Here is a 24,265-nt window from a genome sequence, read left to right as displayed (position 1 = left end):
CATATAGAGAATTCAGAGCTGATATCTTGTATCTTTCTTCGAGCTCGGAGTTGTCATGCCACATGGTCATGTTTTAACGGAGACTTCTAGGAGGCTTCTAGGCATGCATTATTGAAAAACTTGGCAAGTGGCGTGAAGTCCTAGTCCTCAAATCGAATGAGTGGCTTATGAAAGCGTGAAGATAGGTTGAACATGGTAGCGGACCAAGTGGTCCGTTTCAAGCGAAGAGTCTAATTAATTACCGCAAACTGTCTTCCTTACATCAGACTTTCTGAGTGATATTAGACACAAAGAGGATAGCAAGATAAATTTTCTGCGTATCATGCAGTTATTGTAAAGTATAAAGCAGAAAGCCGGTCATGCAAAAACTGCTGCGACTGTCGTGAGGCCTAGTTTTTAGTCTCGCCTCGGGGTTGTGAATTCTCTGTTGATACTTGCGCGGATCTGGACTATAGACTTCTGCGGGAGTTCCGCAGAAGAGCAAACACAAAAATATTGCCCGCGCACGTAAGCATTAACTTTAGGGTATATGTCTCGGATCACAAGAACGAACACAAGTGAAATGCTTGAAATTGAAGCAGGTCTCATATTCACTGAACCATTTGCGCTAATTATGTATGGTGATAACAACTTGGCAATGTAGCTAGAGCAGAAGAACTTTACAGTGCGCGTGTGCACTATAACTGGCACATGACAACTACCACGAGCTTATCCCATGATCTTAGTCCTTGCTTTACTACAACTATTTACCCTCGAAGGATCTAATCATATCCTAATCTGCAAGCATGGCTGCCTAGACATGAGAACTAAATATTTCTAGCAGCAAGGAGTGAACTACAATTAGCGCATATGGAGCAGGGAAAAGCGAATTAGCGTCGCCGTGAATATAGGCAAATGATATTATCACCGTGTGCATAAAGGAGTCCAAACCTCCGGTTGTAGAGTTCAGTGGTCACAAAATATCTGTCAAGAGAGACTAGCTTGAGTTCTATATATATTGAACGAACTCCGAGCTTAGATCCCAGAAAATCATCGCAACTCGAGGAGCTGACATCAACTCTTAAGAGGTGAGATGTAGTTTAACTTCAGAAACTCTAAATCACGAATATACATATCCAGTACATGCCACTGCAATCAGCGCACTGACTAACAACTTGCCCGGCTGACAAAGAACGAAACAAATTGCGCCATTTGCACTTTCTATTCGCACAACTGATAAGTTAATACCAATTCCGCAATGATGGATCTGTTGGCATACAACCCTGTAGTCCCAGGTCGTGACCGCTACGTCAAATGAGGTACATATAAAAAACCCACGAAATCCCAAGTGTCTGGTCAATATTCGAGAAAATGGTCATGGATGAAAAAGCAGCGAAAACGATTGCCTCGACTGTGAATGAAATTTTGACCAGTGAGAGCAAAATTTACGATGACGATACCTTGGCAAAATCGAAATTGAAACCGTTTTACTTTTGGCAGCGCAAGGGATTGACAACCGCAGAACTGGATACTGTTGCTACTCAGCCGTCTGTATTTGATGATCCGGAACTTTTGAAGTTTTATCGGCCAATTGATACGTATGAGAATTTACATCGATTCGATCCATCAGCTAGATGGACATGGAGAGAGGAAATTGTGAGTAGTTGAGTCAGTTTATTGCTGTTCTAATGTAATACTGATCAGGATTTGCTAGGGATTGATCAGAAAACTGGATTTGCGTATAATGGCTTTTGTGGGATTCATGTTTGCTGCGTTGCAGTTGGATCGTGGTAATATCTCTCAAGCTACGGCTGATAACTTTCTAGTCAATCTCGGCTTGACCACAAATGGTATGATTGCTCATCGCGTTAAGCAATACAACAATTGCATGTCTCACCTTTGAAACAGACTTCAATAACGGAAATACTATATTCACGGTTTGCTTCCTACTCGCTGAACTTCCGTCTCAGCTAGTGAGTAAGAAACTAGGACCGGATCGTTGGGTTCCAACACAGATGGTTTTGTGGTCTATTGTTGCATTTTGCCAGTTTTGGATAAACAACCGTGGCGGATTTTTTGCAACTCGTGCTCTTCTCGGAATTTTGCAGGGCGGTTTCATTGCCGATTGCACACTCTACTTGTCATATTTCTATACTGGAGCTGAATTAATGGTTCGTCTTAGTTTCTTCTGGGCTGCCGATACTCTAGCAAATATTATCGCTATATTCTTGGGTTACGGTATTCTTCATATGGACGGCGTTAAAGGCTACGAAGGCTGGAGATGGTTGTTTCTGATCGAAGGTATCATAACTCTCTTTGCCGGTCTCTTAGCGTACGGAATGATGTTACCAGCACCTACAAAGTCGAAATCTTGGTTTCGGGGAAAGAATGGTTGGTTCTCTGAACGAGAGGAATTGATCTTGGTGAACCGAATTCTTCGTGATGATCCTTCGAAAGGAGACATGCATAATCGGCAGGCACTTACATTCCAAACACTTGGACTTGCATTGTCGGACTACGACCTCTGGCCTATTTATATTATCGGATTAACATTTCAAATGTCTACAACTATTGTATCCACATATCTCTCTATTACCCTTAAAGGTCTTGGATTTACTACTTTTCAAACGACGCTCATGGGACTGCCTTATACTGTGGCAGGTTTGTTCACTATGATTGCTGTGTCTTACAGCTCCCAGTATTTCAATGAGCGCTGCTTTCACGGCATTTTCAGTCAGCTGTGGGCTCTTCCGGAACTCGTCGCGTTGAGAACGTTTACTGCGGATACAGCCAGATGGTCCAAATATGCTGCTACTACTGTTTTACTAGCTCGCCCGAGTACGCACGCTGTTCAGGTTGCATGGACGTCGCAGATCTCGAACTCAGTGCGCACAAGAACAGTTTCTTCCGCGGTATATAATATTACATGCCAAATCGGTAGTATAATATCAAACTACATCTACAGATCAGACGACTCGCCACTGTACAAACGAGGAAACCAAGATCTAATTGCGATCTGCGTCATGAACTGCTTTGTATATCTCGGTGTAAAGGCGTATTATATATTGAGGAATCGCAGTCGTGAGCATCAATGGAACGCAATGACGAGTGATGAAAAGCTCATATATCTAGAGACTACAACCGACAAGGGAAATAAGCGATTGGATTTCAGATTTGTGCATTAGTTTCCAACGGAACGATACATGAAGATCCCGAGACATGAATGAATAGAATGGAGATTATTTGAGACAATATTTATTGTTGGTCTGTTTCATTTCTATGCTGTATTAAATTCTTCCCTATTGTGTACAGTACTTTCCTGTATCCTATTCATAGATATAGGGATTAAAATTCTCTCTCATAGTACTTATTTTTAAATTTAGAGCCTAAAGCTCTAGAGTGACCCTATTAAAATATGTACATGGTAAGACTTGCAGTAGAGCCCTACTCATTCGTGCGGCCCTGCTGCAGCACATCGCGAAGTTGTATTCGTGTTCGCCACTCTTCGACAGTGATGGCCGTGCGCACCGGCACACCAACCGTCACATCGAGTATGCCAGCTCCAGCATCAGGTATCTGCACGGCGGCCTCCTCACCTATCTCGAAATTTTCGACCATGAATTCCGATGCCTTGATTGCAACAGCATCCAATGGTACTACCTCAACCGAAACTCCAATGACTATCCTCGGCCTCAATCAAACTGACCGCATCGTCGTCCTCAGCCTCATCTTCCTGCACTTCGGCATTTAGACCGGGGATCCTCAACAGCAACGTCATCTGACTTATTGTCACATCGTATGCAGTGTTGGTGGCAAGACGACCATGATGCTACTGCGCCAGGATTATGGTGAACTTAGCCGGCCTCGGCTAGATCCTCAGTGGGGCAGGAAGTGAATCTTATCTATGTTGCCGTCATCGTCGTCACAGTCGTCATTGCTGTAACAAGCAGGCTCACCTCCTGTCGCAGCAGGTGCGAGCTTGCCTCGGCACTGATCAACAGCAAGTATGAAATCTGCACGCTTAGTAGTCAGATCTTCAGTTGATTGTTGCATCGTTTCCAAGACGTATGCTACTTTCCTGTCAGTCCGATAAGCAGAAAGTAATTATGTATACCTAACTTGTCAGACCCGTGTTCTGGTCCTTCTTCAAGCATTGATTCTCATTAACGGTTTTGGCCCTCGAAATGACTGTGCTGCAAAGCCATCATCAGTGACAGATCCTCGTATTCCGAAGGAAAGCAACCGGGTCACAATCCAGAAAGGTCTCATCTCCGTTAGAGACGACTTGCGTTTATACTCCGGAAGAGTTTCGAGGGCCAGTTCTATTCTTGATTGTAGACATGGCGATGGTTGTCTCACATCGCGATGTATGCTGGAGAGAATTAGGAAGACGAAGGCTGAAGAGCAGCAACGATTGAGTCCTGTTTAAGCTGTCACACCTGCTGCATCTGTATTGGGCCATCCGGAGTCGTATGTTGACTTACTGTATGATTGTTTTGCCCTGTACCCCTAGCGGAATGATGACATAATTATTCAGCCGAAGATAGTATCTGAGGCGCGTTTGAGGATATTTCATAAGATTGAGCGTTCCCAGCAGACACCGAAGACCAAGCCGTCGTCGATGCGCGAGTCGAAGGCCAAGCCGAGGTCCGCAACCGAAGGTTCAGGAAATAATGTACTATGTTTACAGGTCAGCATATTCGAGTTGAATTTGTCCGATATATTTACACATCTGTGGCTCAACTCCTCCGGAGGGCAGTGCACGGTTATCGCGGCACCATTTAAAGTGCTAGCAGAACTGCTCTGTGTGTGCGAGTACTTCATATCTTCGTCTGTATTTCGCTTACAGTCTCCATTGACCTACATCACTCTTGATGCCGAGATAACCAAGTCCTTCTCACTTTACCCTAGACGCCTCGCATATATCTATCAAGTCGTGTATAATGATAATAATATAGCGTTATTCAAGCCGGAACAGCTAACCAAATCATCAGAATTCCGAGATGATGACCCGCTGGACGGCGGTTCCTAAGGAGGCACAAAATTCATTGTTAGAAATTCCGGTATTCTCCCTCTACCAACATACACAACTGTAGAACCAACATAAGGCTACCATTTTAGAAAGCACATTTTTTATTAGGAGAGACATGATGAAGGCAGTTGCGAGATGTTTGAAGTTGGCTGGCACCTCTGAGTTCAATCAAGCTGGCAAAGTCGACCACTCTCATTCCTGTTCCAAGATGACGGCTGTCGGACTATATTTCCTACAACAAACACATGCATATGGTTCTACCTTGCATTTGAAAATAGGATGCCGAAAGGCTGGGTTAGTCTACAGGAGTAGGACATGGCTATCATCTCGAAATGAAAGAGTTGGCCTCGTTGAGGCTGGCTCTGCTGACCAGGGCCTTCAAGTCCTGACAACCTGCAGACTGAATTTTATACAAATGTCATAAGGAGAAAGTTAACAGTGGGTAGTAAAGCGATGCTTACTGGCAGAGCTGGGAGCGCAAGTGCGATGACAGGCAGTGCTGCTGGAAGACGATATGAGCGGGTCGAGATGGCGGTCCCTGGGATTGCAATTATTAAAATAGTATATTTTCCCTTTGGAAAAGAAGCCAGAGACGCGATACAGACAAGCCTGTAGAAGTAATGCAAGACTCAAATCTCGGAGTCTGCTCTTCAACATGGGAGCGCAGATATGGCAGTTGGCTGGGACTATTACAATCAGGACCTGAAGTTTGGGTGTGTGGCAGTCCCAACCCTATAATGCTCAGAGATTGGGATTTCAGTGTGAGATTAGACAGTTGGTACAAAACGAAATTTGACTTGCGCCATCACTAAAATTCGGCGAAGTCAACATTTTGCTGAATATACTTTTAAAATTAGGTCCGGTCAACGACATTTTTTCTTTCAGCGGCAGGACGCGGTCGTGCATTATTGATTAGCAATATAATCAGCATCAGGGAGATTTTGAAGCTCATACCGGAGCTCGCTTACAACTTCGACAACCAGCTGGCCAACCCGAAAGCGAAGTGAAGCTGCACACGACCTAGTTCTGCACGCAGCGCAGGCTAGACTGCGTCCTCAGTGATCGTATAAAGGGCTCGTAGGGAAACTAGTGCCGCGAGTATACTCAGTTACATGTTCAAGGCAAACACAGCCAGTTAGCCATTCGTTGGGACTGCCGCCGAATTGGCCGAGCGACACCAGGACCCGGCCGCCCCTGAGTCAGGGGTGCGGCTTCTCCACATTGTCCCCATTCTTGTCGCGGGTTTCGTGGGGCTGCGGGGTCGAAAATCCGGGGTAGCGAGTCTGGGGTCCCCGCTACCAGCCGGCGATCGCCAGTAGCGCACTCAAGCCGCGCAGCCGCGCCACCTATGTGGGACTCCTTTGGCGATGTGGGACATGTGTCTGCTGAGACACCGGCACAGATTCATGGCAACGTGACCCGAGACCCACCAGCTCGTCGCAGACACTTAGGAGTGCCGGCACCCCCGACTGCGCCGCCAGCTCTCGCCGGCACACATCATGACCTCCACCACTATCTCCAGCGACGTACTCATCGTGGGCGGCGGCCCCTCTGGTCTCCTTCTCGCCCACGAGCTTCTCCGCCGCAAGGTGCCAGTCCGCATCATCGAGAAGCGCCAGGGCCCTTCCCACACTAGCCGTGCAATGACCATCCATGCCCGTTCCATGGAGATGTTTGACCACATGGGTCTTGCCTCACGTCTTGAGGAGGTCTGCCTGGAATGTCCCGGCAACATCTACCACTTCCCCGGCATGAAAGAGGACGATTGTCCGCGCACTGATTACAGGTACGTGAGCCTGAATCGTCCCGCTCCCACGCTAATCGTACCTTACCGAATCTAGAGTCCTGCCCACCCGCTACGCGTTCTATTACAAAATCAGCCAGAACGACTTCGAACAGGCCCTGCGCGAATTACTCTGGTCGAAGTACTCAGTCGGTCCCGAGTACCGCACTGAGCTCACTGCTTTAGGTCAAGATGGCACTCGGGCGACTGCCACGATTCGCCGTCCCGACGGGGCCACTGAAACAGTCAGCTATCCGTGGGTCGTTGGATGTGACGGTGTTCACAGTTTTGTGCGCGACGCAGCGGGCATCAAATTCTCTGGTGAAACAGTTGCCGTTATGACCATGGCTGATGTGGAACTCGAGTGAGTCAGCCTCGTGTTTGCGATCTCTTTCACCTGAATTCACACTCTAACGCAAACAGGAATGTCACCTTCGACGATCGTTGGATGAACTATTATTTTGATAAAGATTACTTTATGAACTGCACAAAAATGCCCGGCAACCTGTGGCGCATCTACATGAGCGAACCCAATGGCGATTACGTCTTTGCCTCAGACCAGCAGAAGGCGTACCAGGAGGTTGCCGACAAGCTCAACGTCGGCTTCAAGGTCGGCGAGCTACATTGGCAAACCGCATGGCAGGTCCGCAACCACATCGCCGAGCGATACAGGACTGGTCGTCTCATGATCTGTGGTGACAGCAGCCATGTCCACTCTCCGTCGGGCGGCCAGGGTATGAATGGCTGCATGCAAGACGCGTTCAATCTAGGATGGAAGTTGGCAGCTGTGTATAAGCGCCAAGCTAACGAGTCTATCCTGGACACCTATGAGAAGGAGCGCAAACCCATCGGCGAGCAGATCAGCGAGGGTGCCATGGCTACCCACGAGATCGTCATGGGATTTGGCATCGAGCCTGAGGAGCGCCTTCCTCTTACAAAAGTTCCGGGATGGGAGGCTCGTACCATTAATCTTGTCAGTGGACTCTCACACAACTACAAGAGCGTGTTGAAGCTTCCTTCCGGTATTACCGCCGTATCTGGTCCGCAGGCAGGAGAGCGTGCCCCCGATGCTCTTCTCGTACTTGAGCCTAAGCGCCGGATTTATGACGTTCTTCGACGCCCTCAATTCACTCTTCTTGTCGTTCCCTCTCTCGAGAAGCCAGACCAGACAGTTGAACAAGGCGTCAAGATCCGCGGCAGTCTCGACAAGCTCTATCCAGGCCAGGTAGCCACCTATCTCATCTCGAAGACACGATTAGGCAAAAATGCTCTCTTTGATTTTGATCATTGGTCGCTGGATTCAGGAGAGGAGTTCACGAAGCGATACGAAATAGGTCACGAGGGCCGTATGGTCCTGATCCGTCCTGATTTGTATATCGCCATGACTATCTTGCCCAGGGACTGGTCTTCCGTAATGCAATATATGGGTCAGTGGTTCTTGCCTGATCAGAACGAGCTCGAATAGGAGCTTCGATGCGTGCTTGTGGAGATTGTTGTGTCTTGATTGATATGTTTGACCTGGCCGCAAGGCTGTGTTGACTTCAAGTATATATCATTCGAGCTAAACTGGATATCGTGTGAAGTTCTCTAATGTATTAGTATCATGCGAATGTGATATTGAATATATGGAAACTCCCATATAAAGTTTTAACCAATTCACGTCGATTTGTATTCCCGAAGATTGAGGTCTTTCAGCTCGCTGAACATATTCGACAGTGCCGATTATTAAAAATACTAAAGTCGCTACGCTCTACATGTTTTGACAAATGAAATCCTACATATACAAGAATTTTACATCTGGAAGGTCATTCATTATCATAAGCCCATGGAAGTCGTGTATTCATGAATTACACACTTCACCGATCAACCAGTGCATTACTCATAATCCTTAGCACGCGGGAGAAAGGCGCGATTTTCCATTTGCCAACGTCTTCCAGCAACCCTGCATAATCCAATAGCACGCGTCTCGCAGCCTGCAACCCTCGAAGATGGACCACGCCCGAGAAACTTACGGAACCACCATGCCGTATAAAACGCATTGCTGGATCATCGTTCTCGTCAGAGCCAACGGCTTCGTGATTCAGCCCTAATGCGCCAATCCGCTTCCAGTCCACTTCATCAAGCAGCTCTAGACAATCGCTCTCTTGTGGCGGGGCAAGAAATATGTACAATCCTAATACAAGAGCAGAAGCAAATAAACTAGATGCGCAGTGAAACATGATACCGTCGCTAGAACGCCGATTAGCTATGACTCGGAATGATTCGGCAGTGTGAAGACAAGCGCGCCGTGCTGCCATAGTGCGGGCCCAGATTGCGATCTTGTCTAATGCTTCCCGCGCTGCCTGCTCGCCGTCGCGGCCGGCCGCAACTTCAAAGATACCGAGATCAGCACAGAGCATGATGCAAAGATTGTGCCACAGAACGAGACAGTTGGAGTTCATGTTGCGGAGTGTGGGTCCGTACGATGCAAATGCCTCGACGGCCGATGTCGCGGCAAGAGCAGCTCGTTGGTCGGTCGCGAATGTATGCCAAGGTACGAACGGTGCACCTAACGACTTCCGACGAGAGGAGAATAAGCGATGCTGGGAGATGGAGATGCGAAGCCGAAGCAAAGATAGAATGCCATGCATCCCCAATGGGTCGATATTTTCAGGTAGGTGAGGAAGTGGTACTCGATACGTAGCCATGGTCAGAGTCGGCATGAGTATTGGGTGACTCCGCTCGTTGGCCACCAAACGAGACCATTCGGAGACACTTCGCGCGCTGAAAAGAGTCGCATCACAGGGAAGTAAGACTTGGACATCGTCGGTGTTAAGGATTGGACTGGCATGCAGAACGCCAGAGTACCACGCATCTTCCATGATGAGACATATGATTAACCTATAGAGCAGATTAGAACATGATGTCAGCGTCTCGTGCACAAGGCATACCTCTTTGCAGACTCCACGCGAGCCCATGCAAACCACCTCTTCTCGGGAGTGAGTGTTCGATCCAGCATGATGTCCGTGAGTGGCTGGCTGTCATTCACAGTGAACAGTCCATGTTGTTGAGCAATCTAAACGGGTGAGCTAGAACATACAATGAAATTTCAGTGACGCATTTACATACCGACATGACCGTCAAGTAAAGAACCTGGCACTGTCTCTGATGTTCGGGGTTCTACACGGGTTAGCAAAATAGTAAATCATGAATGCAAGTTGAAGACACACTCCAGTGATTTGGGACAAGGACATCATCAGAAACGCAGTAGAAAAGGTGCCCATGAGGTATGAGGAAGAGCCTTCACCACAGGATAAAGGGTTAATCTCGTCGAGTGACGTCTTCAGCGCGGCCTGACAGAGATTAGCTGAATAAGATATGCATATACTGGAAGACATACGGGAAATGCATGCTGGACAAACGCGATTGCGACTTGAGAATTCAAGATTGTAAAACCGATCAGACACATGATGAACAATGTCGAAGGGCGCATGGACTTCGCATCAAAGGTGGCGACGTGGACGAACGGCATGAGTGGATGGAAATGTCGAAAGTACAAGTCCAAACCAATGTCAAGAACCTCGACGGAGGGAAATACAAAACCAGGAGCGGCATTTCCATTGGTGGCGCCTTGATGGTCATGATGAGAGGACAGCATAAGTTGAGGCGGATGACAGACGTGACCGAACAGATTCTTAAGTCGTTCTCGGCATTGCTCGTCGACGCCCCAGCGAGATCCAGACTGCGGGTTGTCTTGAAATTCGACGGCAAGCGCCGTAGAGGAATTGTCCTTGTCTGAGAGCAAATTGCCTTCGGAGAGGTAGATGAGATCGTGCCAGAGGTCAAGAATCAAGCGGGAGGTTGTGTGGTTGGGCTTTGTTGGCCAGCATTGCTTGACTTTGACGAAGAGTTCGGTGGGAATGTCATCGCTGACAGACTTCGGGCTGCGGCTGTCCATGCTCTCGGGGGAGGCGGCGTCTAGTCGTGCTACCGTGTTTGCACTTGCAAGTTCGAATGGGCCCGACGGATCTTGTGGTAGACTTAACGGACCGCCGTCGTTGTATTCGAGCCAGCTAAACTGAAAGGTGTTGTTGGGAAGGGCGCCTGCATGGTCGTGGTTGATATCATTGACAACAGGCATCAGCGTACTCGAGTCGCAGCTGAGATTTAGCAGGTCGGCGGAGGTGTAGAAGGGAGCTGTGGGAGGGAAAGCTGACTTGTCGTTGAGGTGGACGAGCGAGTGCGTGAAAGGACTATCTGGATCGAGGAGTTTGGACGGGGACGGCAGAGGGGGGCCGGAGCGAGAATGCGGAGTCTTGTCGTCGAGACGGAGCTGCACGGAGGCAGTGCCAGCGAGGTCAGGGATGGCATCGGTCATGAGATGCTCCTTCTGCGAGAGCAGGGGCGGCGAGAGGTTGGACCAAGTGCTGGCGGGATTGCAGGGGTTGATGACGGCGACATCGGGGACAGTAGTGGAGGAGTGCCGGCGGCCCGTCTCGCGGTCGCCGTCGCGGTCGCGGTCGTCGCTACCGTAGGAGGCGTCGTCGGCCTCCGTGGCAGGCTCGATGTCTTGGTCGGCATTCGGGGCGTGGCCTCTGATATGGCGGCCGAGGACGTCACTTTGGCAGCAAGAGTGAGGGACAGTAACAGTGTCAGTCTTGTCAAGGGAGCATACCTGCGGGAGTAGCGCTTGCTGCAGAAAGGACACTTAAACGGCCGTTCGCCGGTATCTGCAGAGAAGTCAGTGCCAACTGCATGGTAGAGAAGGATCAGCGATGCGGAGACGTACGGGAGCGCTGGTGGCGGTTGAGATGTTCGGTCTTGGCGAAGCGGCGGTCGCAGTAGAGACACTTCTTCGGTAGTAGTGGCGGCGCCGGTGGCAGCCGGGTGTGCGGAGGCACGACGGCTGAGTCAGGAGCCATGGGAAGCGTCATGCGCGGGACATGTGTGCAACGGGGGACACATGTGGAGGGTGGTGGGAACCAGCGAGGACGGGCGGCGGGCTGGAGGAGCGCTGCGCAAACTGCGGGGAAATTCAGGGGTGCGGGGAAGCGAAGGTTCGAGGATTTGACGGTTCAGAATTCGCACTCCACATTGCCCGACGGCGCCGGTGTTGACATGTGCCCACATTCGGTGGCGGCCGGCCCCACACGTTAACACCAGCGGGATCAATGTCAGGTCTCCAGGGCTCTATATCTCTAGTACACCGTGAGTTGGGCTGTCAGAAGTCGCTGCGGACGGCGGCGAGTGGCTACGGGATGCAGCTACACAGGTCGCGTCGCGGTGGCAGAGCAAAATGGCGTCTTGTAATTCCAGCCTGTTAATCTGGCGGCACCATCGAGCGCGACTGCGTCTCCATTGCATTAGATCGCAGAGCATGGCACCATGCAGCGGTCGACGAGCTGGTGGCGCTGGCGACCACTGCACCTGTGTATGCTTCGCGCTCCGACAGGCACGTCAGCCCCATTATAGGTATTGTCGTCGTTTCCCAGAACTAGCCCGTAACTACATGAAACATTGCCCACCGCGACTCGTTGCCCTGTTCCTTCTGGGCATCAATCCGTCGCTCCTCGCGACCCTCCGACAAGGTCGTTGTGCTCGCCGGCGGTGCCGTCGGAATATGACTTGCCAAGAAAACAGCGAGCAGCTTGCTAAAGGTCAGGCGTATTTAGAATCCCCTTATGCGTTTTGGTCAACTCCAATAATTAGACATAGATAGTAACGAATAAAGCATTTTCAACTAAATTGATCACTAATTCAGCAACATAATCTCAATCGCATTCCATCCCAAGCAAAATCACTACACTGTCGGCTCTCTGATTCCATTAGCATACCAGTACTCTTTACGCTTGAGCTCGGCAGCCTTGTCGTCCTTGGCGCGCTTGAGCAACTCCTTGACGGCCGGGTTCGTCGAGAACCGGTCGGGAAGCTTGTCCCATACTTTCGGGTTGGTTCCCTGCTGGTGCATGACGCCACAGATCTTGCGCGCATACTCCGTAAACAGGAATGTGCGACAGGATTCTACCATGATAGTCATCTGCTCCTCAAGAATTTTGCGCGGAGGAAGCTCCTGAATGCGCATCTCATCCACATAGGCATCACTAAAGCCTCCGTGTGGGGTATGTCCGCCCTCGAAACTGCCGCCACCGGGAAGGAAGTCGTCAGAACGACCGAGACCCTTGCCGTACAGGCTGAAGAGAAACTCGGACGCACTATTGCGGTGAAAGTACGGCAGGCGGAACGTGTTGGATGCCACATCCCAGCGCGGGCCAAACCAGAGGAAGTCGACGAGCGTCGTGTTGGGGTCGTGCGACTTGGCAGTCAACACAGTGTTCACGGACGGGTCGGTGTGGTCGACCGAGGTGCTGTTCTGGGAGCAGAACTTGGTCAGGTCGTACTAGCCGAGTCAGCGGGTGCATGGAGGATAAAATATTCTAGAACTCGCCTTGTATGGAACCACGTTTCCATGCCACGCCACAATATCGTACGGACTGTGATCCTGCACGATGGCGACATACTTGCCGTTGTGCTTGTGCACGATCTCATACTCTTGGTGCAAGTCCTCGTCGATAAACGCAACTGGGTGAAGAAAGTCGCGCGCGTTAGCCAAGCCGTACCCACCCAGCGGACCAAGGTCGGGCAGCTCGAACGAGGAGCCCCAGATTTCGGTGATGTATCCTCTCGCGGCGGTCACACCGGGAAGAAGCTTGATGGAGAAGCGCACGCCGCGCGGAACCACAGCGATCTCGCCCGGCTGGACAAATAGCTTGCCGAGCTCGGTTTGCATGTCGAGAATGCCTTGCTGTGGCGTGAAAAGGAAGTCACCGTCGACATTGCAGAATGCGCGGCCCGACATAGACGAGTTGAAGGTGTACACATAGAGCGCGATTCCCTCGCGCAGATTGGGATCGCCGGACCCGCCGAGCGCGTGTAGCCCGTCGACGAAATCGGTCTTGACGTCTGCCCCCGGGATCGGGAAGGGCGCCCACTCGGCCTGCTCGGGTAGGGTCTCGACGGCCGTGTTGAGCGAGAGGAAGCAGTTCTCGATGTGCGCGGGCGAGGTCACGGGCTTGTAGCCGTCTGCAGACAGGGTTAGAGCGCCAAGGCGGGGCCAAAGTGTGGGGTAGTGTGAACATTGCGGGGTAAGGGCCACGTACTGTGGGCCGCGGCGGGGCGCACGCGGTACATGTAGGTGCTTCTGTTGGCATGGCGGGGCGCGCCGAAGGACGAGTACGTGATTCCCTCGGTGTAGAGCCCGAAGCGGGTGCCCTGAGGGTTATTCTGCGCGACGGGAAGCGTGCCGGGGAGCACTTCGGACTGGAAGCGGTTGCCGAAACCCGACTGGTACTCGTAGGGGTCGTTCTCGCGTGTGGGCTTGCTGCGCTGCAGGTCGGTATAGTGGAAGACCTTCTCGGGGTCGGACAAGGGCTTGCGCTCTTTGAAGGGCGTCACGGAGACAGGCATTGCGTGCGGATTGGGAGAATAGGAGAGGCTGGTGCCGGGCTGGCTAGTAGAGGCGAGCGAGCGAGGGTATGCAAGCCCGTGATGGGCGTACTTAAGACGACTGTCCGCGCGTGCGACGGTGGGGTTGACGACCGGGGAGAGTGGGGGGCCCCACCACTGTCAGCAGGAGCGCGACTGCTGTCGTGGCCTGATCTAGAGTGCCGGGGTGTCAACAAGATACTACATTCGTCCTACACTACACGCTTATTCATCGCCTTGCACTACACACGTAGCGCGAGTACATCGTCTACCATCTGCATGCACGCACCCATGTAGTTCACCGGGTCGCAGAGCGCTTGCAATTCTGTCGCAGACAGCTTCGCCGTGACGTCGTCCCGTGCAAGCAGACACGCAAGCAGCGTCTTGTCGTGCTCGATGGCCTCCTTGCAGCACTCGTATACAATGTCGTGTGCTGCTCCGCGGCCCACATGCGGTGCGAGCCCCATCATGACTGCTTCGCCCACGATCAGGCCGCGCGTAGAGTGCAGGTTCGAGGCCATTTTGTCGGTGTTCACGACGAGCCCGGACAGCGCGAAGTTCGCCTGCGAGAGCGCGCCCACCGCGATCACGAAGCTCTCTGGCACGGCAACCCACTCAAGGTGCCACGGACCCGACGCGCGCTCGAAGTCAGCGACCATGCCATCTAGAACAAGACCCGCGTTCGCCCGAAGGATCTTGGACGCGGCCAGAATGACCTCGCTCGAGATCGGGTTGCGCTTCTGCGGCATCGTCGACGACGCGCCGCGGTGCGGCACAAACGGCTCGCTGACCTCGCCGAACTCATTCGATGACATCAGGATGAGGTCGTACGCGATCTTTCCTAGCGAGCCGCCTACCAACGCCAGGAAGTTGACGACCTCAGCGATGCCGTCGCGTGCGACGTGCCAGCTGATGGAGGGGTCCTGCAGCCCGAGCTCCTTCGCAAGTTGCTTGCGCACCTGCAGCCCGGCCCCACCGCTGCCCAGAGACGCGAGTGAGCCGGCGGCACCGCCGTACTGCACGAGCAGCGCGCGCGGTAGAAGCTGCGCGAGGCGATCCTGGTGTCGCTGCAGACTGGACAGCCACACGGCGCACTTGTACCCGAAGGTAACGGGCAGTGCGTGCTGCAGATGGGTGCGCCCGGCCATGGGCGTGTCGCGGTGCTTCTGCGCAAGCAGCTCGAGCGTCTTCACGGTCTCGTCGAGCAGGCTCCCGACAAGCTGCAGCCCCGACTTTATCTGTAGAATGCTCGCCATGTCCATGATGTCCTGCGTCGTGGCGCCCCAGTGGATGTACCGGCCGACCGGCTCGTCGCACATGCTGGCCAGCTGTCTGATGAGCGGCAGGATCGGGTACCCGACGATCTCGGTCTCACGGCGCAGACGGTCCATGTCGAGGCCGGCACTGCGGCAGCTGCGGGTTATTGCGTCACCCACCTCCTTCGGGATGACGCCGGTAGCGGACTGCGCACGCGCGAGAGCGGTCTCGGCGTCGATGCAGCGGTTGATGTATGCCTCGTCGTTGAAGATCTGCAACGGTTAGCAGCACGTCAACACACTCACAAATTGGTCAGCCCACCATGCGAATCTGCTCGGTTCCAAATAGCGAACGGAAAATGCCCGAGTCGATGGCGCTGACGGAACCCATGCTGCGGGATAGGGCCGGTCTCGAGACATACAGCGTTGCACGACGGAGTGCCCAGGCGAGTATCATTGCGGAGGGTGAAGACGAGAGAGTCTGTAGGAGGCAAGCAGAAATTTCCGGCACCGTCACCGGCCCCAGCGGGCATAGCGGGCCAGTGGACCGGGCGTGGAGCAGTGTGGAGCCGTAGTGGAGCAGGCTGTGGGGTCGAACTGGTTGGCGGGGCGGAGCGCCGCAGCGGCGACGGCTTCGCGGCTCCGCTTGTACGTTGCTCGACAGACACAGCATGCAAGATTCAATTTACTAAGTACAGTCAACACGAACGGTGTCTGTTTACGCGATTCCGGACAGTCGCCAGCGCAGACTCATTCCCGGAGGAACACGGTTGCCACGCCCATTCCGGTGCTACGCGCGAGTTAGCTGGCCTTGCTGCTGTTCTGTGGCATCACAATCAACGCATAACTCACCTCGCACACATGCTGACGATGCCGAGCTCCTTGTCCAGCTTCAGAAGCTCTGCAAGCAGGGTTGCCGTCTGCCGCGCACCGGTCGCACCGGTCGGGTGCCCAAGCGCGATCGCGCCGCCATTCGGATTCACTTTTGCGTAGTCGAACCCCAGCTGATCGATGCAGTAGATTGTCTGGCTCGCAAACGCCTCGTTGAGCTCAAGGATGTCGATGTCCGGGACAGTCAAGTCGAGTCGCTTCAGCAGAGTCGTGATGGCAGGAATCGGGCCAATGCCCATCTCATCGGGCGCGCACCCGGACACCTGGGTCCCCAGGAATCGCCCGATTGGCTTCAGCCCGCGTTCATCCGCCCACGATCGCCGCGCGAGCACGGTTGCCGATGCCCCGTCGGATATTTGCGACCTAAAAACAGCGACTACTTAGAATTCACACATCGCTGTGCAGTCTCTGCTGACGGCGACTCACGAGTTTCCGCCGGTACTTGCGCCATCTGGTTTGAATGCAGGCTTGAAGGTCTTCATCTTCTCCATCGTCAGGCCGTGCCGAATACCGTCATCCAGTCGCGCTACCGTCTCGACTATTTTACCGGCCTCGTTGGTTGTTTTGATCGTAATTGGCACGATCTCGCTGTCGAATCGACCACTCCTCTGCGCCTCGCTGGCGCGCCGGTGGCTCTCGAGGCCAAATTCATCCTGCATCTGCCGCGTGACGCCATACCGTTCCGCTACGTTTTCCGACGTCATGCCCATCGGCATGAGGCAGTCCAATGCGTCCTTGACTGACGAGTGTCGCAGGCTTGGGCCCACGTCCTGTGGTATTCCTCGCGACCCGTAGTTCTTCGACATGGACTCCACGCCGCCGCCGAGTCCCACGTCGATCTGGCCCGCCATTATGGCATGCGACATGTGCGTGATGGCCTGCAGACTGCTTGAACACTGCCGGTTCACAGTATGGAACGTGGTCGTGTTGGGAAAGCCAGCGTCGTTGATGGCCATGCGGCCCGTTTTGGCAAACCCAAGTTCGGCGAGCACGTTCCCAATCATGACATCGTTCACGTCGCCGAACTCAATTCTGGCGCGTTGCACTGCCTCACGCACGACCTGCTTTGCGTTAGATTTGTAGATTGTCGTACTACAAGCAATGGGCTGCTCACTGGCCGCAAAATATCCTCTGGCCATGCGTCCTTCATGCCGCCCTTGAACGCTCGCGTGATCGGACTGCGGACGGCAGCCAGGACGACCACGTCCGAGGACTTTTTCTGCAGGAGCGAGCGGAGTGCTGCCATAGCTGTATCTTTTCCTGACTGACCGCGACCTCTCTGTTAGTGGCGGCCAGGCCGCCTTTATTCGATGCTGCTGCCGGAACCCCACATCGGGCGCCGACATCGCGGGGGGGCGTCGAGCCGCGCGGGGTGGGGCGCTGCGGTTTCGGTGACCCCACATGCCGCCATGGGTTACGAGTTCGAGAGCCCCAATAGATAGAAGAAGAGGCCGTGATCACGTACTCGGTCTGTCTGCATCTTCGTCCAGGATCCATCGCAACCATGTCGCTCAAACACCACAAGTCCTCTGTCGACAGCGCCCTCGCCGGCGTGTATGTGGCCTCGCCGGTCAAGTTCATGATCTATGGCAGAGGTACGTGTGTGCAAGTGGCGTACTGGTCGCCCGCTAATTACATCCATGCTCAGGAACCTCAAAAGACATGAAATCGCTCATGGCACGCATGGGTGTTTCAAAGGCATTCATTATCACGGGCCAGTCGCTGAGTCTGAGAACACCCGTTGTCAAGGACATTGAATGCGCGCTTGCCGATGCGCATGTCGGAACGTACAACAAGATCGGCCAGCACGCGTACGTTGCGCCTTGCCTACCATCCATAGCATAATCTAACGATCTGCATGTATAAGTCCAATCTCGGCGATCCAAGAGGCAACCGCTCTCGTCAAGCAATCCGGCGCGGACGTGATGATCTCTGTCGGCGGCGGCTCGCCTATCGACAGCGCCAAGGCAATCGCATATCTAATTCATCAGGATGCCGGCGTGTGGATCCCGAGCATCGCGGTCCCGACTACTCTCAGTGTTGCTGAAACGACTCAGAATGCGGGATATACGACCGAGGAGAAGAAGAAGCTCGCCGTTAGTCACCCGGAGCTTGTTCCCAAAGGTTCGTGACAATGTGGCTATCCATGAAGGATCTCAGCTTATTTACATACTAGCGGTTGTATATGACGGCGATCTTGCTCTGTACACGCCTACCAATCTGTGGACAAGTACTGGTGTATGATTCATACTCTACTTTCATGACATACCCCTCGAATCTAACAACTGCAGATCCGCTCTCTCGACCACGCCGTTGAGCTCCTGTATCACCCTCTGGCGTGCGAGGTTCCGACGAAGCGTCTCGCTCTGGAAGCAATCAAGGACCTCTTCACATATCTTCCCTTGTCCAAGGCCGATCCCGCCGACGCTGATGCACGCCAAAAGCTCTTCCTGGCATGCTATGCCTCGCTCTTCCCGTTCTTGTACACTGGCGGCGTTGGTCTCAGTCACAGTCTTGGACATTCCCTGGGCGCGACGTACAACATTCCGCATGGCATCACTTCGTGTTTGACGCTTGCCCCGGTGATCAAGTTCAAGGCTACGAATAACCCCGACGAGGCAGTCATGATCGCCAGGGCGGTTCCGTATGTCGGCAAGACCAGCACTGGCGATCCAGCCAAGGACTCTTTGATTGTGAGCGAGGCCATCAAAGAGCTGGTGCATACTCTTGGTCACTCCAGCACTCTCACACAGGTACGATTTTGTTGCCCATCACATCTGCATATCGCATACTGACACTCACAGTACAACGTTCCACCTGGTGACGCGGAGGCGATCGCCGAGCACGCTCTGGGCGGTGATCGAAATCATCCCCTCTTCGAGACTGGTGAGTGCCCAAGTGTGAATCCACATCATAGCCCATCTGCTGACACGTACGATTGTAGCTACCAACCTGGTCAAGGGCTTGTATTAACTTAGTGGCCGCGAGAAGAAATTTATCTGCTGAGGAATAAAATCGTTCTTAAATTATTCATAATCTTCCTAAAACAACGTTGCTACATAGTAGACAACTATCTAAGACAGCATGACTTTCAAATTCTCTGCCACCTTGAATGGAGCCTCAGTTTTTGTGGCGATCTCCTCGACAGTCATTCCCGGTGCAACTTCTATGAGAGTCAAACCTTCGGCAAAGTCGACGTCAAATACTGCAAGATCTGTGATGATTCGGGAAACGCAGCTTTGACCTGTCAGAGGAAATGTGCATTCTGTGAAGCAGTTAGTCATACACTTAATCAACAACACACGACGCTATGCATACTGGACAGAATTTTGGGGTTGCCCTTCTTGTCCACATGTTCCATAGTAACCACGACTTTCGTGCTGGTCGGGTTCGCGACAAGGTCCATTGCGCCGCCAATCCCCTTGACTTTTCCCGGAAGCATGAAGTTTGCAAGATCTCCATACTGGCCAACTTGCAATGCACCCAGCATGGTCATGTTGATGCGACCCGCCCTGATCATGCCAAAACTCTCATGCGAACCAAAAACACTCGATCCGATATCTAAAGTCACAGTCTCCTTGCCGGGGTTGATCAAATCTGGATCTTCCTCGCCCGGAAAGGGGTACCGACCCATTCCAAGGATGCCGTTTTCAGATTGCAAAACGACTTCGATGTCTTTGGGCACGTACGCGGGAGCCGCCAGCGGCATGCCGATGCCGAGGTTCACGTACATTCCGTCCTTAAATTCTTCGGCGGCGCGTCTGATGATGCGCTCACGCGGGGTGTCTGGAGCATGCGACAGGCTCGCCTGCAACGCCGCCGCGTCCTGCTCTTGGGCAAACGTGAGTTTTTCGATCTTCTTCTGCTCGGTACTGAGAATCACTTTATCCACGTAAATTCCCTGCAAATGAATGTCCTCCGGCGGAATTTCGCCGACGTCGACAATTTCATCGGCCTCGACGATCGTGACTTTTGCATTCTTGCCCATGGCCTCGTTAAAATTGTTCTGCGCCTTTCTGAATCTGCAGTTGCCGAGTCGGTCGGCCTTGTTGACTTTCACGAAGGCGTAGTCAGCGAAAATGGACTCCTCAAGGACGTACTCCTTGCCGTTGAACGCGCGGGTCTCTTTCGGCGTGGACATGAGAGCCACCGAGCCGTCCCTGTTGAACTTGACAGGCAATTCGCCGGTTTGAACTACAGTTGCTTATTAGTCGAGAACAGAATGTATGAATATGTATGTGCTCACCAATCGTGCCGTACGAAGCCGGCGTGTAAAATGCAGGCACGCCTGCGGCACCGGCAGCGCACTTCTCTGCGATTGTGCCCTGCGGTGTGAGCTGCAGAGCCAGCTCACCGGACAAATACATTTTCTCAAATGCCTTGTTTTCGCCGATGTACGATGCAATCATCTGGCTGATCTGCTTGGTCTCGAGCAATTGACCAAGTCCAACGCCGGGCATGCCAGCGTTGTTCGAGACGACGGTGAATCCTTTCAAATCCGTCCGGTCGCGCAGCGCGTTGATCAACGAATTCGGCACTCCGGAGAAGCCAAAGCCGCCCACTAGCAGTGTCGTGCCGCCCTGCATCTCCTTGATGGCGTCGCTGGCGGAGTCGCAGATCTTGTTGATCGCACGCGCGTCGCTGGACGCGCAGAAGTGCCGTTTCTGAGCGGCGGCGATCAGGCCGCGTAGGAGGAGTCGCGACACAGCTGGTGCAGGTGCCATTGCGAATCAGGTGGAAGAGCGAGTATCGAGATCTTCGACATAATGGACCTGCAGTGGAGGGGTTGAAAACGCATTTAGCTGGCAGCGAGGTCCCACATTGCGTGGAGACCAACATTTGGATTTCCGGGCTGAGCCCCACGACTGGTGCCGATGGGTTTGTGTGGTGGGGCTTCAAACTCAATTCAATTACAGATGAACACATCAGAACAACCCGCGTGCTTTACTGCGCAATGCTGATAGTACCACGGGCTATCCAACTACACCCTCGTCCCGTAGCGTCTTGATCTCCTCGTCGCCCAAACCAAGTACGCCGCCCAAAATCTCATCTGTATGCTGTCCAAGCGTCGGCGGAGGCGTGCGGATCCCCGGTGTCGAGTAGGAGTATTTTACAGGCGTATTTATGAGCTTCATGGGACCACATGAAGGGTGATCGATGTCCTTGATCATGTTCCGGGCAAGCACTGTCATGTCATCAGCACAGCGGAAATGGCAGACAAATTGGACACACCTTACCGTGTGGATGAGTGACAGTATCCAGGAGGTCATTCACCTTCGCGTAAGGCAAGCCCTTGCCGTCGAATATATGAAGCCACTCCTCGGTAGTCTTCTGCACTGTCAGCTCTTCGATCCACTTCTCGAGGATGTCGCGGTTCGCGACACGCGCGGAGTTGCTCGAAAAACGTTCGTCGGTCGCCCATTCTGGCTTACCCAGACCCTGACACAGAATAGTGAACAAGCGGTCATTGCCACCGCCGACGAGAAAGTCGCCGTTGGCGGTCTTGAAAGCTCGGTAGGGCACGACGGAGGCTGATTCGAAATTCAGCATGAAGACAGGATATACCGCAAGGGTGTGGCCACTTACGATGTGCGGTTCCCCATCTTCCAGTGTCGCGTTTGCCGGATATGAGAACAGACTCGGCCATATTTGACAGTGTTGCGACTTGGCAGTCGCTGAGAGCCACGTCGAGATGCTGGCCCACTCCGGTGTTTACACGTGCGAGCAACGCCGCGAGAATGCTCAGTGCCGTATACATGCCGGTCGTGAGATCCGTAACTGCGCAACCGACCTTGACAGGCGGTCCATTTCGCTCGCCGGTTATGTGCATGAGGCCCATTTCTCTGCATGACACAGTTAGCCGGTGTGATGTCGTCGCACCAATACTGGGAAAACACTAAACAAGACGCACGCTTCAACCATGACGTCGTAGCCAGCACGGTCGCTGTACGGTCCTGTCTGACCGTATCCGGTAATGCTGGCATAGATCAGCCTCGGATTGAGCTTGCTGAGACTGGCAAAATCAAGGTCGTATTTCTTGAGCGAACCGGGGAGATAGTTTTCGACAAGCACATCGGCCTGTGAGGCGAGTTTACGAATGATATGTACGCCTTTCGGATCCTTGAAGGAAATACCAATTGATTTCTTGTTGCGGTTGACCTGTATGATGATGGATCAGTCAGTGCGAACCAAGAGAGATCTGGAATCCAACATACCGACAGATAGTATGCACTTTCTCCGACGCCGGCTCTGTCATCCGTGTACGGGGCATATGGGGGACCCCAAGAACGCGTATCGTCTCCCCTGGTTGGATGCTCGACCTTGATGATCTCGGACCTGGCTCAATTAGCCACGAATAGTTCGACAAGGGACGGAACACACCCAAGATCGCCGAGTATCTGGGTACAGTAAGGCTACTCCTGGTTAGCTTGCAATATGAAACCAGCTGCAAAGCCGCAAAAACATACGCCGGCTAACACTCGGGTCAGATCAAGCACCTTGATACCCGCCAGTGGCAGCTTTTTGTCGTCCACCGCGGCCGCCGCGGACGCTGCGAAAGCGCGCGCGCTGAGTTGTGGCGCAAACAGCGCTCGGCGGACGTTCTTGAGTGTCGTGAACATACTGGGAGGTCACAACGGGCTGCAGAGTATCGTGAAGGCGAGAGGCATGCCCGCGGAGAGGTAAACCGGCGCCCGATGTGGAACCGGCCGACGCGAATGTGGGGTCAGCGTGGGGCAGCTCCCGTGACAGGGCGGTCTGGACATCACGGGATTCCGGCGGCGCGTCTCTCCAGAGCTTACAGTCCCATCGTCTGCGCTGTAGTCGCAGCCCGCCGTGTCTCGCGTTGTGGACCGGGTTCGCAGGCGTCGAGCGTGCTCCTTGATGTCGCATCTGACGACGTCCGCAGACACTACGTGAAGTTCAAGCAAACTCCCAGCGCGCCCTACAGCTTCAGGGGTATTATTCTGGGCAGAATGAAATCTGTCTTGCATGCAGTTTGGCCCGCAGTGTCTTGCGTGAACTTGTTTCTCAACCTATTCGACGAACTATGTTGAGTACGCTGGTTTGGCCGCAACTATTTCCTACGGCTCTGCGTGTGGACATTATGGTCTAAACACGGACGGTGTGTTTGTCACATTGACGTTAATGGCTTGGGGCATGGGACGTTGTACGCTCCTTCTCAAGGGATTTGAGGTCTGCGTATTTATGCTTCTCGCAATTGGTTGTTTTAGCATTGTTCTGTACTCTCATAAACATTTCGCCTTGCTGGCCACTGGCACTTGTATGCTAGTGCGGGCCGCATTCTATCAGGTTTTTGTTGGCAGGGTTGCCTGTCTCTTGTGGGCGGGCACAACTATGCCGGTTTCTTCTGGACTGTAGCATGCTTCTTCTCGATTATTTCTCATTATTTCTGTCTGCCTGAACCTTTGGGACGAACATATGCGCAGCTAGATTTTCTTTTTGAACACGTTACTAAGGCAAGAAAGTGTCGCTTCTTGTTGCCGATGGCAGAAAGGGGCTAATCCACGGATATCCGTGTAATTTTATACCAACGCATATTATAGATCTCGCGACTGATGCCTCAGTGTAGTTAATAGTAGTCAGCCGTAAACGTATATTATGTTATGTTGCGAAACAACTCTTATTTTTAGAATAGCTTAGGAGACTGGCATGTGACCCGCTACATCAACATAAGTGACACGGATTCCATTAACGAAGGAGAGAGTCGAAAATGTCAACTGTTATTAGTAACTGCCTTTGGAGCAGATAAGATGGTAGGATCTAGCTAACTCACTGAGTGATTGAAATTTAGTGATTAAATCTGCTGGACTGTGATCCTACGAATGACGATGACAAGAATTT

The 24,265-nt window shown here is 52.8% G+C and overlaps 9 protein-coding genes across 9 annotated transcripts; 4 read left to right on the top strand and 5 right to left on the bottom strand.

Moving 5' to 3' along the window:
- The first annotated feature begins 1,152 nt into the window (after window positions 1–1,152).
- Window positions 1,153–3,357, top strand: V1518DRAFT_423799 (major facilitator superfamily domain-containing protein). The gene is made up of 3 exons (XM_066905779.1): window positions 1,153–1,635; window positions 1,694–1,829; window positions 1,888–3,357. The coding sequence occupies exons 1-3, from the start codon at window positions 1,351–1,353 to the stop codon at window positions 3,162–3,164; spliced, it is 1,698 nt and encodes a 565-aa protein (XP_066756950.1). The 5' UTR covers window positions 1,153–1,350; the 3' UTR covers window positions 3,165–3,357.
- A 2,086-nt stretch (window positions 3,358–5,443) lies between these two features.
- On the bottom strand, window positions 5,444–5,668 carry V1518DRAFT_423797 (uncharacterized protein; the record flags this gene model as incomplete). The annotated part of the gene is made up of 1 exon (XM_066905778.1): window positions 5,444–5,668. One exon carries the CDS (start codon window positions 5,666–5,668, stop codon window positions 5,444–5,446), a length of 225 nt encoding a protein of 74 aa, XP_066756949.1.
- A 622-nt stretch (window positions 5,669–6,290) lies between these two features.
- Window positions 6,291–8,402, top strand: V1518DRAFT_144875 (FAD binding domain-containing protein). The gene is made up of 3 exons (XM_066900763.1): window positions 6,291–6,797; window positions 6,853–7,158; window positions 7,218–8,402. Exons 1-3 carry the CDS (start codon window positions 6,511–6,513, stop codon window positions 8,257–8,259), a joined length of 1,635 nt encoding a protein of 544 aa, XP_066756948.1. The 5' UTR covers window positions 6,291–6,510; the 3' UTR covers window positions 8,260–8,402.
- Window positions 8,403–8,536: 134 nt separating this feature from the next.
- V1518DRAFT_423793 (uncharacterized protein) lies at window positions 8,537–11,813 on the bottom strand. Its single transcript, XM_066905777.1, has 7 exons — window positions 11,563–11,813; window positions 11,449–11,503; window positions 10,174–11,392; window positions 10,004–10,126; window positions 9,903–9,953; window positions 9,725–9,849; window positions 8,537–9,674 (listed from the first exon to the last, which is right to left on the bottom strand). The coding sequence occupies exons 1-7, from the start codon at window positions 11,705–11,707 to the stop codon at window positions 8,651–8,653; spliced, it is 2,742 nt and encodes a 913-aa protein (XP_066756947.1). The 5' UTR covers window positions 11,708–11,813; the 3' UTR covers window positions 8,537–8,650.
- Window positions 11,814–12,508: 695 nt separating this feature from the next.
- V1518DRAFT_458137 (uncharacterized protein) lies at window positions 12,509–17,747 on the bottom strand. Its single transcript, XM_066906585.1, has 9 exons — window positions 17,517–17,747; window positions 16,829–17,463; window positions 16,364–16,765; window positions 16,234–16,333; window positions 15,934–16,167; window positions 14,528–15,784; window positions 13,931–14,393; window positions 13,234–13,853; window positions 12,509–13,170 (listed from the first exon to the last, which is right to left on the bottom strand). Exons 1-9 carry the CDS (start codon window positions 17,646–17,648, stop codon window positions 12,574–12,576), a joined length of 4,440 nt encoding a protein of 1,479 aa, XP_066756946.1. The 5' UTR covers window positions 17,649–17,747; the 3' UTR covers window positions 12,509–12,573.
- An 88-nt stretch (window positions 17,748–17,835) lies between these two features.
- Window positions 17,836–19,600, top strand: V1518DRAFT_423785 (dehydrogenase). Its single transcript, XM_066905776.1, has 7 exons — window positions 17,836–17,997; window positions 18,051–18,213; window positions 18,270–18,526; window positions 18,579–18,640; window positions 18,694–19,155; window positions 19,207–19,288; window positions 19,347–19,600. The coding sequence occupies exons 1-7, from the start codon at window positions 17,907–17,909 to the stop codon at window positions 19,373–19,375; spliced, it is 1,146 nt and encodes a 381-aa protein (XP_066756945.1). The 5' UTR covers window positions 17,836–17,906; the 3' UTR covers window positions 19,376–19,600.
- V1518DRAFT_423781 (putative coenzyme A transferase) lies at window positions 19,406–21,250 on the bottom strand. Its single transcript, XM_066905775.1, has 3 exons — window positions 20,649–21,250; window positions 19,721–20,596; window positions 19,406–19,667 (listed from the first exon to the last, which is right to left on the bottom strand). The coding sequence occupies exons 1-3, from the start codon at window positions 21,124–21,126 to the stop codon at window positions 19,477–19,479; spliced, it is 1,545 nt and encodes a 514-aa protein (XP_066756944.1). The 5' UTR covers window positions 21,127–21,250; the 3' UTR covers window positions 19,406–19,476.
- V1518DRAFT_423776 (CoA-transferase) lies at window positions 21,251–23,298 on the bottom strand. The gene is made up of 7 exons (XM_066905774.1): window positions 22,870–23,298; window positions 22,784–22,815; window positions 22,618–22,738; window positions 22,314–22,561; window positions 21,989–22,245; window positions 21,640–21,933; window positions 21,251–21,587 (listed from the first exon to the last, which is right to left on the bottom strand). The coding sequence occupies exons 1-7, from the start codon at window positions 23,020–23,022 to the stop codon at window positions 21,376–21,378; spliced, it is 1,317 nt and encodes a 438-aa protein (XP_066756943.1). The 5' UTR covers window positions 23,023–23,298; the 3' UTR covers window positions 21,251–21,375.
- Window positions 23,190–24,032, top strand: V1518DRAFT_423775 (uncharacterized protein). The gene has a single exon (XM_066905773.1). It carries the CDS (start codon window positions 23,549–23,551, stop codon window positions 23,780–23,782), a length of 234 nt encoding a protein of 77 aa, XP_066756942.1. The 5' UTR covers window positions 23,190–23,548; the 3' UTR covers window positions 23,783–24,032.
- Window positions 24,033–24,265: the final 233 nt, after the last annotated feature.

Source organism: Limtongia smithiae (assembly GCF_038497785.1).
Source record: "Limtongia smithiae strain NRRL Y-17922 unplaced genomic scaffold V1518scaffold_19, whole genome shotgun sequence".
Classification (NCBI taxonomy): domain Eukaryota; kingdom Fungi; phylum Ascomycota; class Lipomycetes; order Lipomycetales; family Lipomycetaceae; genus Limtongia; species Limtongia smithiae.
The sequence above is the reverse complement of the archived record's forward strand: the minus strand, read 5'-3'. Positions and strand labels throughout refer to the sequence as shown.

What these genes read in the sequence shown, in the direction of transcription:
- V1518DRAFT_423793 (XM_066905777.1), bottom strand. Translation starts at nt 11,707, where the DNA reads ATGACGCTTCCCATGGCTCCTGACTCAGCCGTCGTGCCTCCGCACACC. An exon ending in TTGTCCAGCATGCATTTCCC is followed by an intron (nt 10,127 to 10,173) that starts GTATGTCTTCCA and finishes AATCTCTGTCAG; the next exon opens with GCCGCGCTGAAGACGTCACT. An exon ending in CGCGTGGAGTCTGCAAAGAG is followed by an intron (nt 9,675 to 9,724) that starts GTATGCCTTGTG and finishes TCTGCTCTATAG; the next exon opens with GTTAATCATATGTCTCATCA.
- V1518DRAFT_458137 (XM_066906585.1), bottom strand. Translation starts at nt 17,648, where the DNA reads ATGGCAGCACTCCGCTCGCTCCTGCAGAAAAAGTCCTCGGACGTGGTC. An exon ending in GCACTCCGTCGTGCAACGCT is followed by an intron (nt 15,785 to 15,933) that starts GTATGTCTCGAG and finishes TAACCGTTGCAG; the next exon opens with ATCTTCAACGACGAGGCATA. An exon ending in TGGGTGCGTGCATGCAGATG is followed by an intron (nt 14,394 to 14,527) that starts GTAGACGATGTA and finishes TCCTGCTGACAG; the next exon opens with TGGTGGGGCCCCCCACTCTC.
- V1518DRAFT_144875 (XM_066900763.1), top strand. Translation starts at nt 6,511, where the DNA reads ATGACCTCCACCACTATCTCCAGCGACGTACTCATCGTGGGCGGCGGC. An exon ending in TGTCCGCGCACTGATTACAG is followed by an intron (nt 6,798 to 6,852) that starts GTACGTGAGCCT and finishes TACCGAATCTAG; the next exon opens with AGTCCTGCCCACCCGCTACG. An exon ending in ATGGCTGATGTGGAACTCGA is followed by an intron (nt 7,159 to 7,217) that starts GTGAGTCAGCCT and finishes TAACGCAAACAG; the next exon opens with GAATGTCACCTTCGACGATC.
- V1518DRAFT_423799 (XM_066905779.1), top strand. Translation starts at nt 1,351, where the DNA reads ATGGTCATGGATGAAAAAGCAGCGAAAACGATTGCCTCGACTGTGAAT. An exon ending in GGACATGGAGAGAGGAAATT is followed by an intron (nt 1,636 to 1,693) that starts GTGAGTAGTTGA and finishes AGGATTTGCTAG; the next exon opens with GGATTGATCAGAAAACTGGA. An exon ending in TCTCGGCTTGACCACAAATG is followed by an intron (nt 1,830 to 1,887) that starts GTATGATTGCTC and finishes CCTTTGAAACAG; the next exon opens with ACTTCAATAACGGAAATACT.
- V1518DRAFT_423785 (XM_066905776.1), top strand. Translation starts at nt 17,907, where the DNA reads ATGTCGCTCAAACACCACAAGTCCTCTGTCGACAGCGCCCTCGCCGGC. An exon ending in GTTCATGATCTATGGCAGAG is followed by an intron (nt 17,998 to 18,050) that starts GTACGTGTGTGC and finishes ATCCATGCTCAG; the next exon opens with GAACCTCAAAAGACATGAAA. An exon ending in AACAAGATCGGCCAGCACGC is followed by an intron (nt 18,214 to 18,269) that starts GTACGTTGCGCC and finishes TGCATGTATAAG; the next exon opens with TCCAATCTCGGCGATCCAAG.
- V1518DRAFT_423776 (XM_066905774.1), bottom strand. Translation starts at nt 23,022, where the DNA reads ATGTTCACGACACTCAAGAACGTCCGCCGAGCGCTGTTTGCGCCACAA. An exon ending in TGACCCGAGTGTTAGCCGGC is followed by an intron (nt 22,816 to 22,869) that starts GTATGTTTTTGC and finishes AACCAGGAGTAG; the next exon opens with CCTTACTGTACCCAGATACT. An exon ending in TACTGTCACTCATCCACACG is followed by an intron (nt 21,588 to 21,639) that starts GTAAGGTGTGTC and finishes ATGACATGACAG; the next exon opens with TGCTTGCCCGGAACATGATC.
- V1518DRAFT_423775 (XM_066905773.1), top strand. Translation starts at nt 23,549, where the DNA reads ATGGCTTGGGGCATGGGACGTTGTACGCTCCTTCTCAAGGGATTTGAG.
- V1518DRAFT_423781 (XM_066905775.1), bottom strand. Translation starts at nt 21,126, where the DNA reads ATGGCACCTGCACCAGCTGTGTCGCGACTCCTCCTACGCGGCCTGATC. An exon ending in GGCTTCGTACGGCACGATTG is followed by an intron (nt 20,597 to 20,648) that starts GTGAGCACATAC and finishes AAGCAACTGTAG; the next exon opens with TTCAAACCGGCGAATTGCCT. An exon ending in CAACCCCAAAATTCTGTCCA is followed by an intron (nt 19,668 to 19,720) that starts GTATGCATAGCG and finishes ACTGCTTCACAG; the next exon opens with AATGCACATTTCCTCTGACA.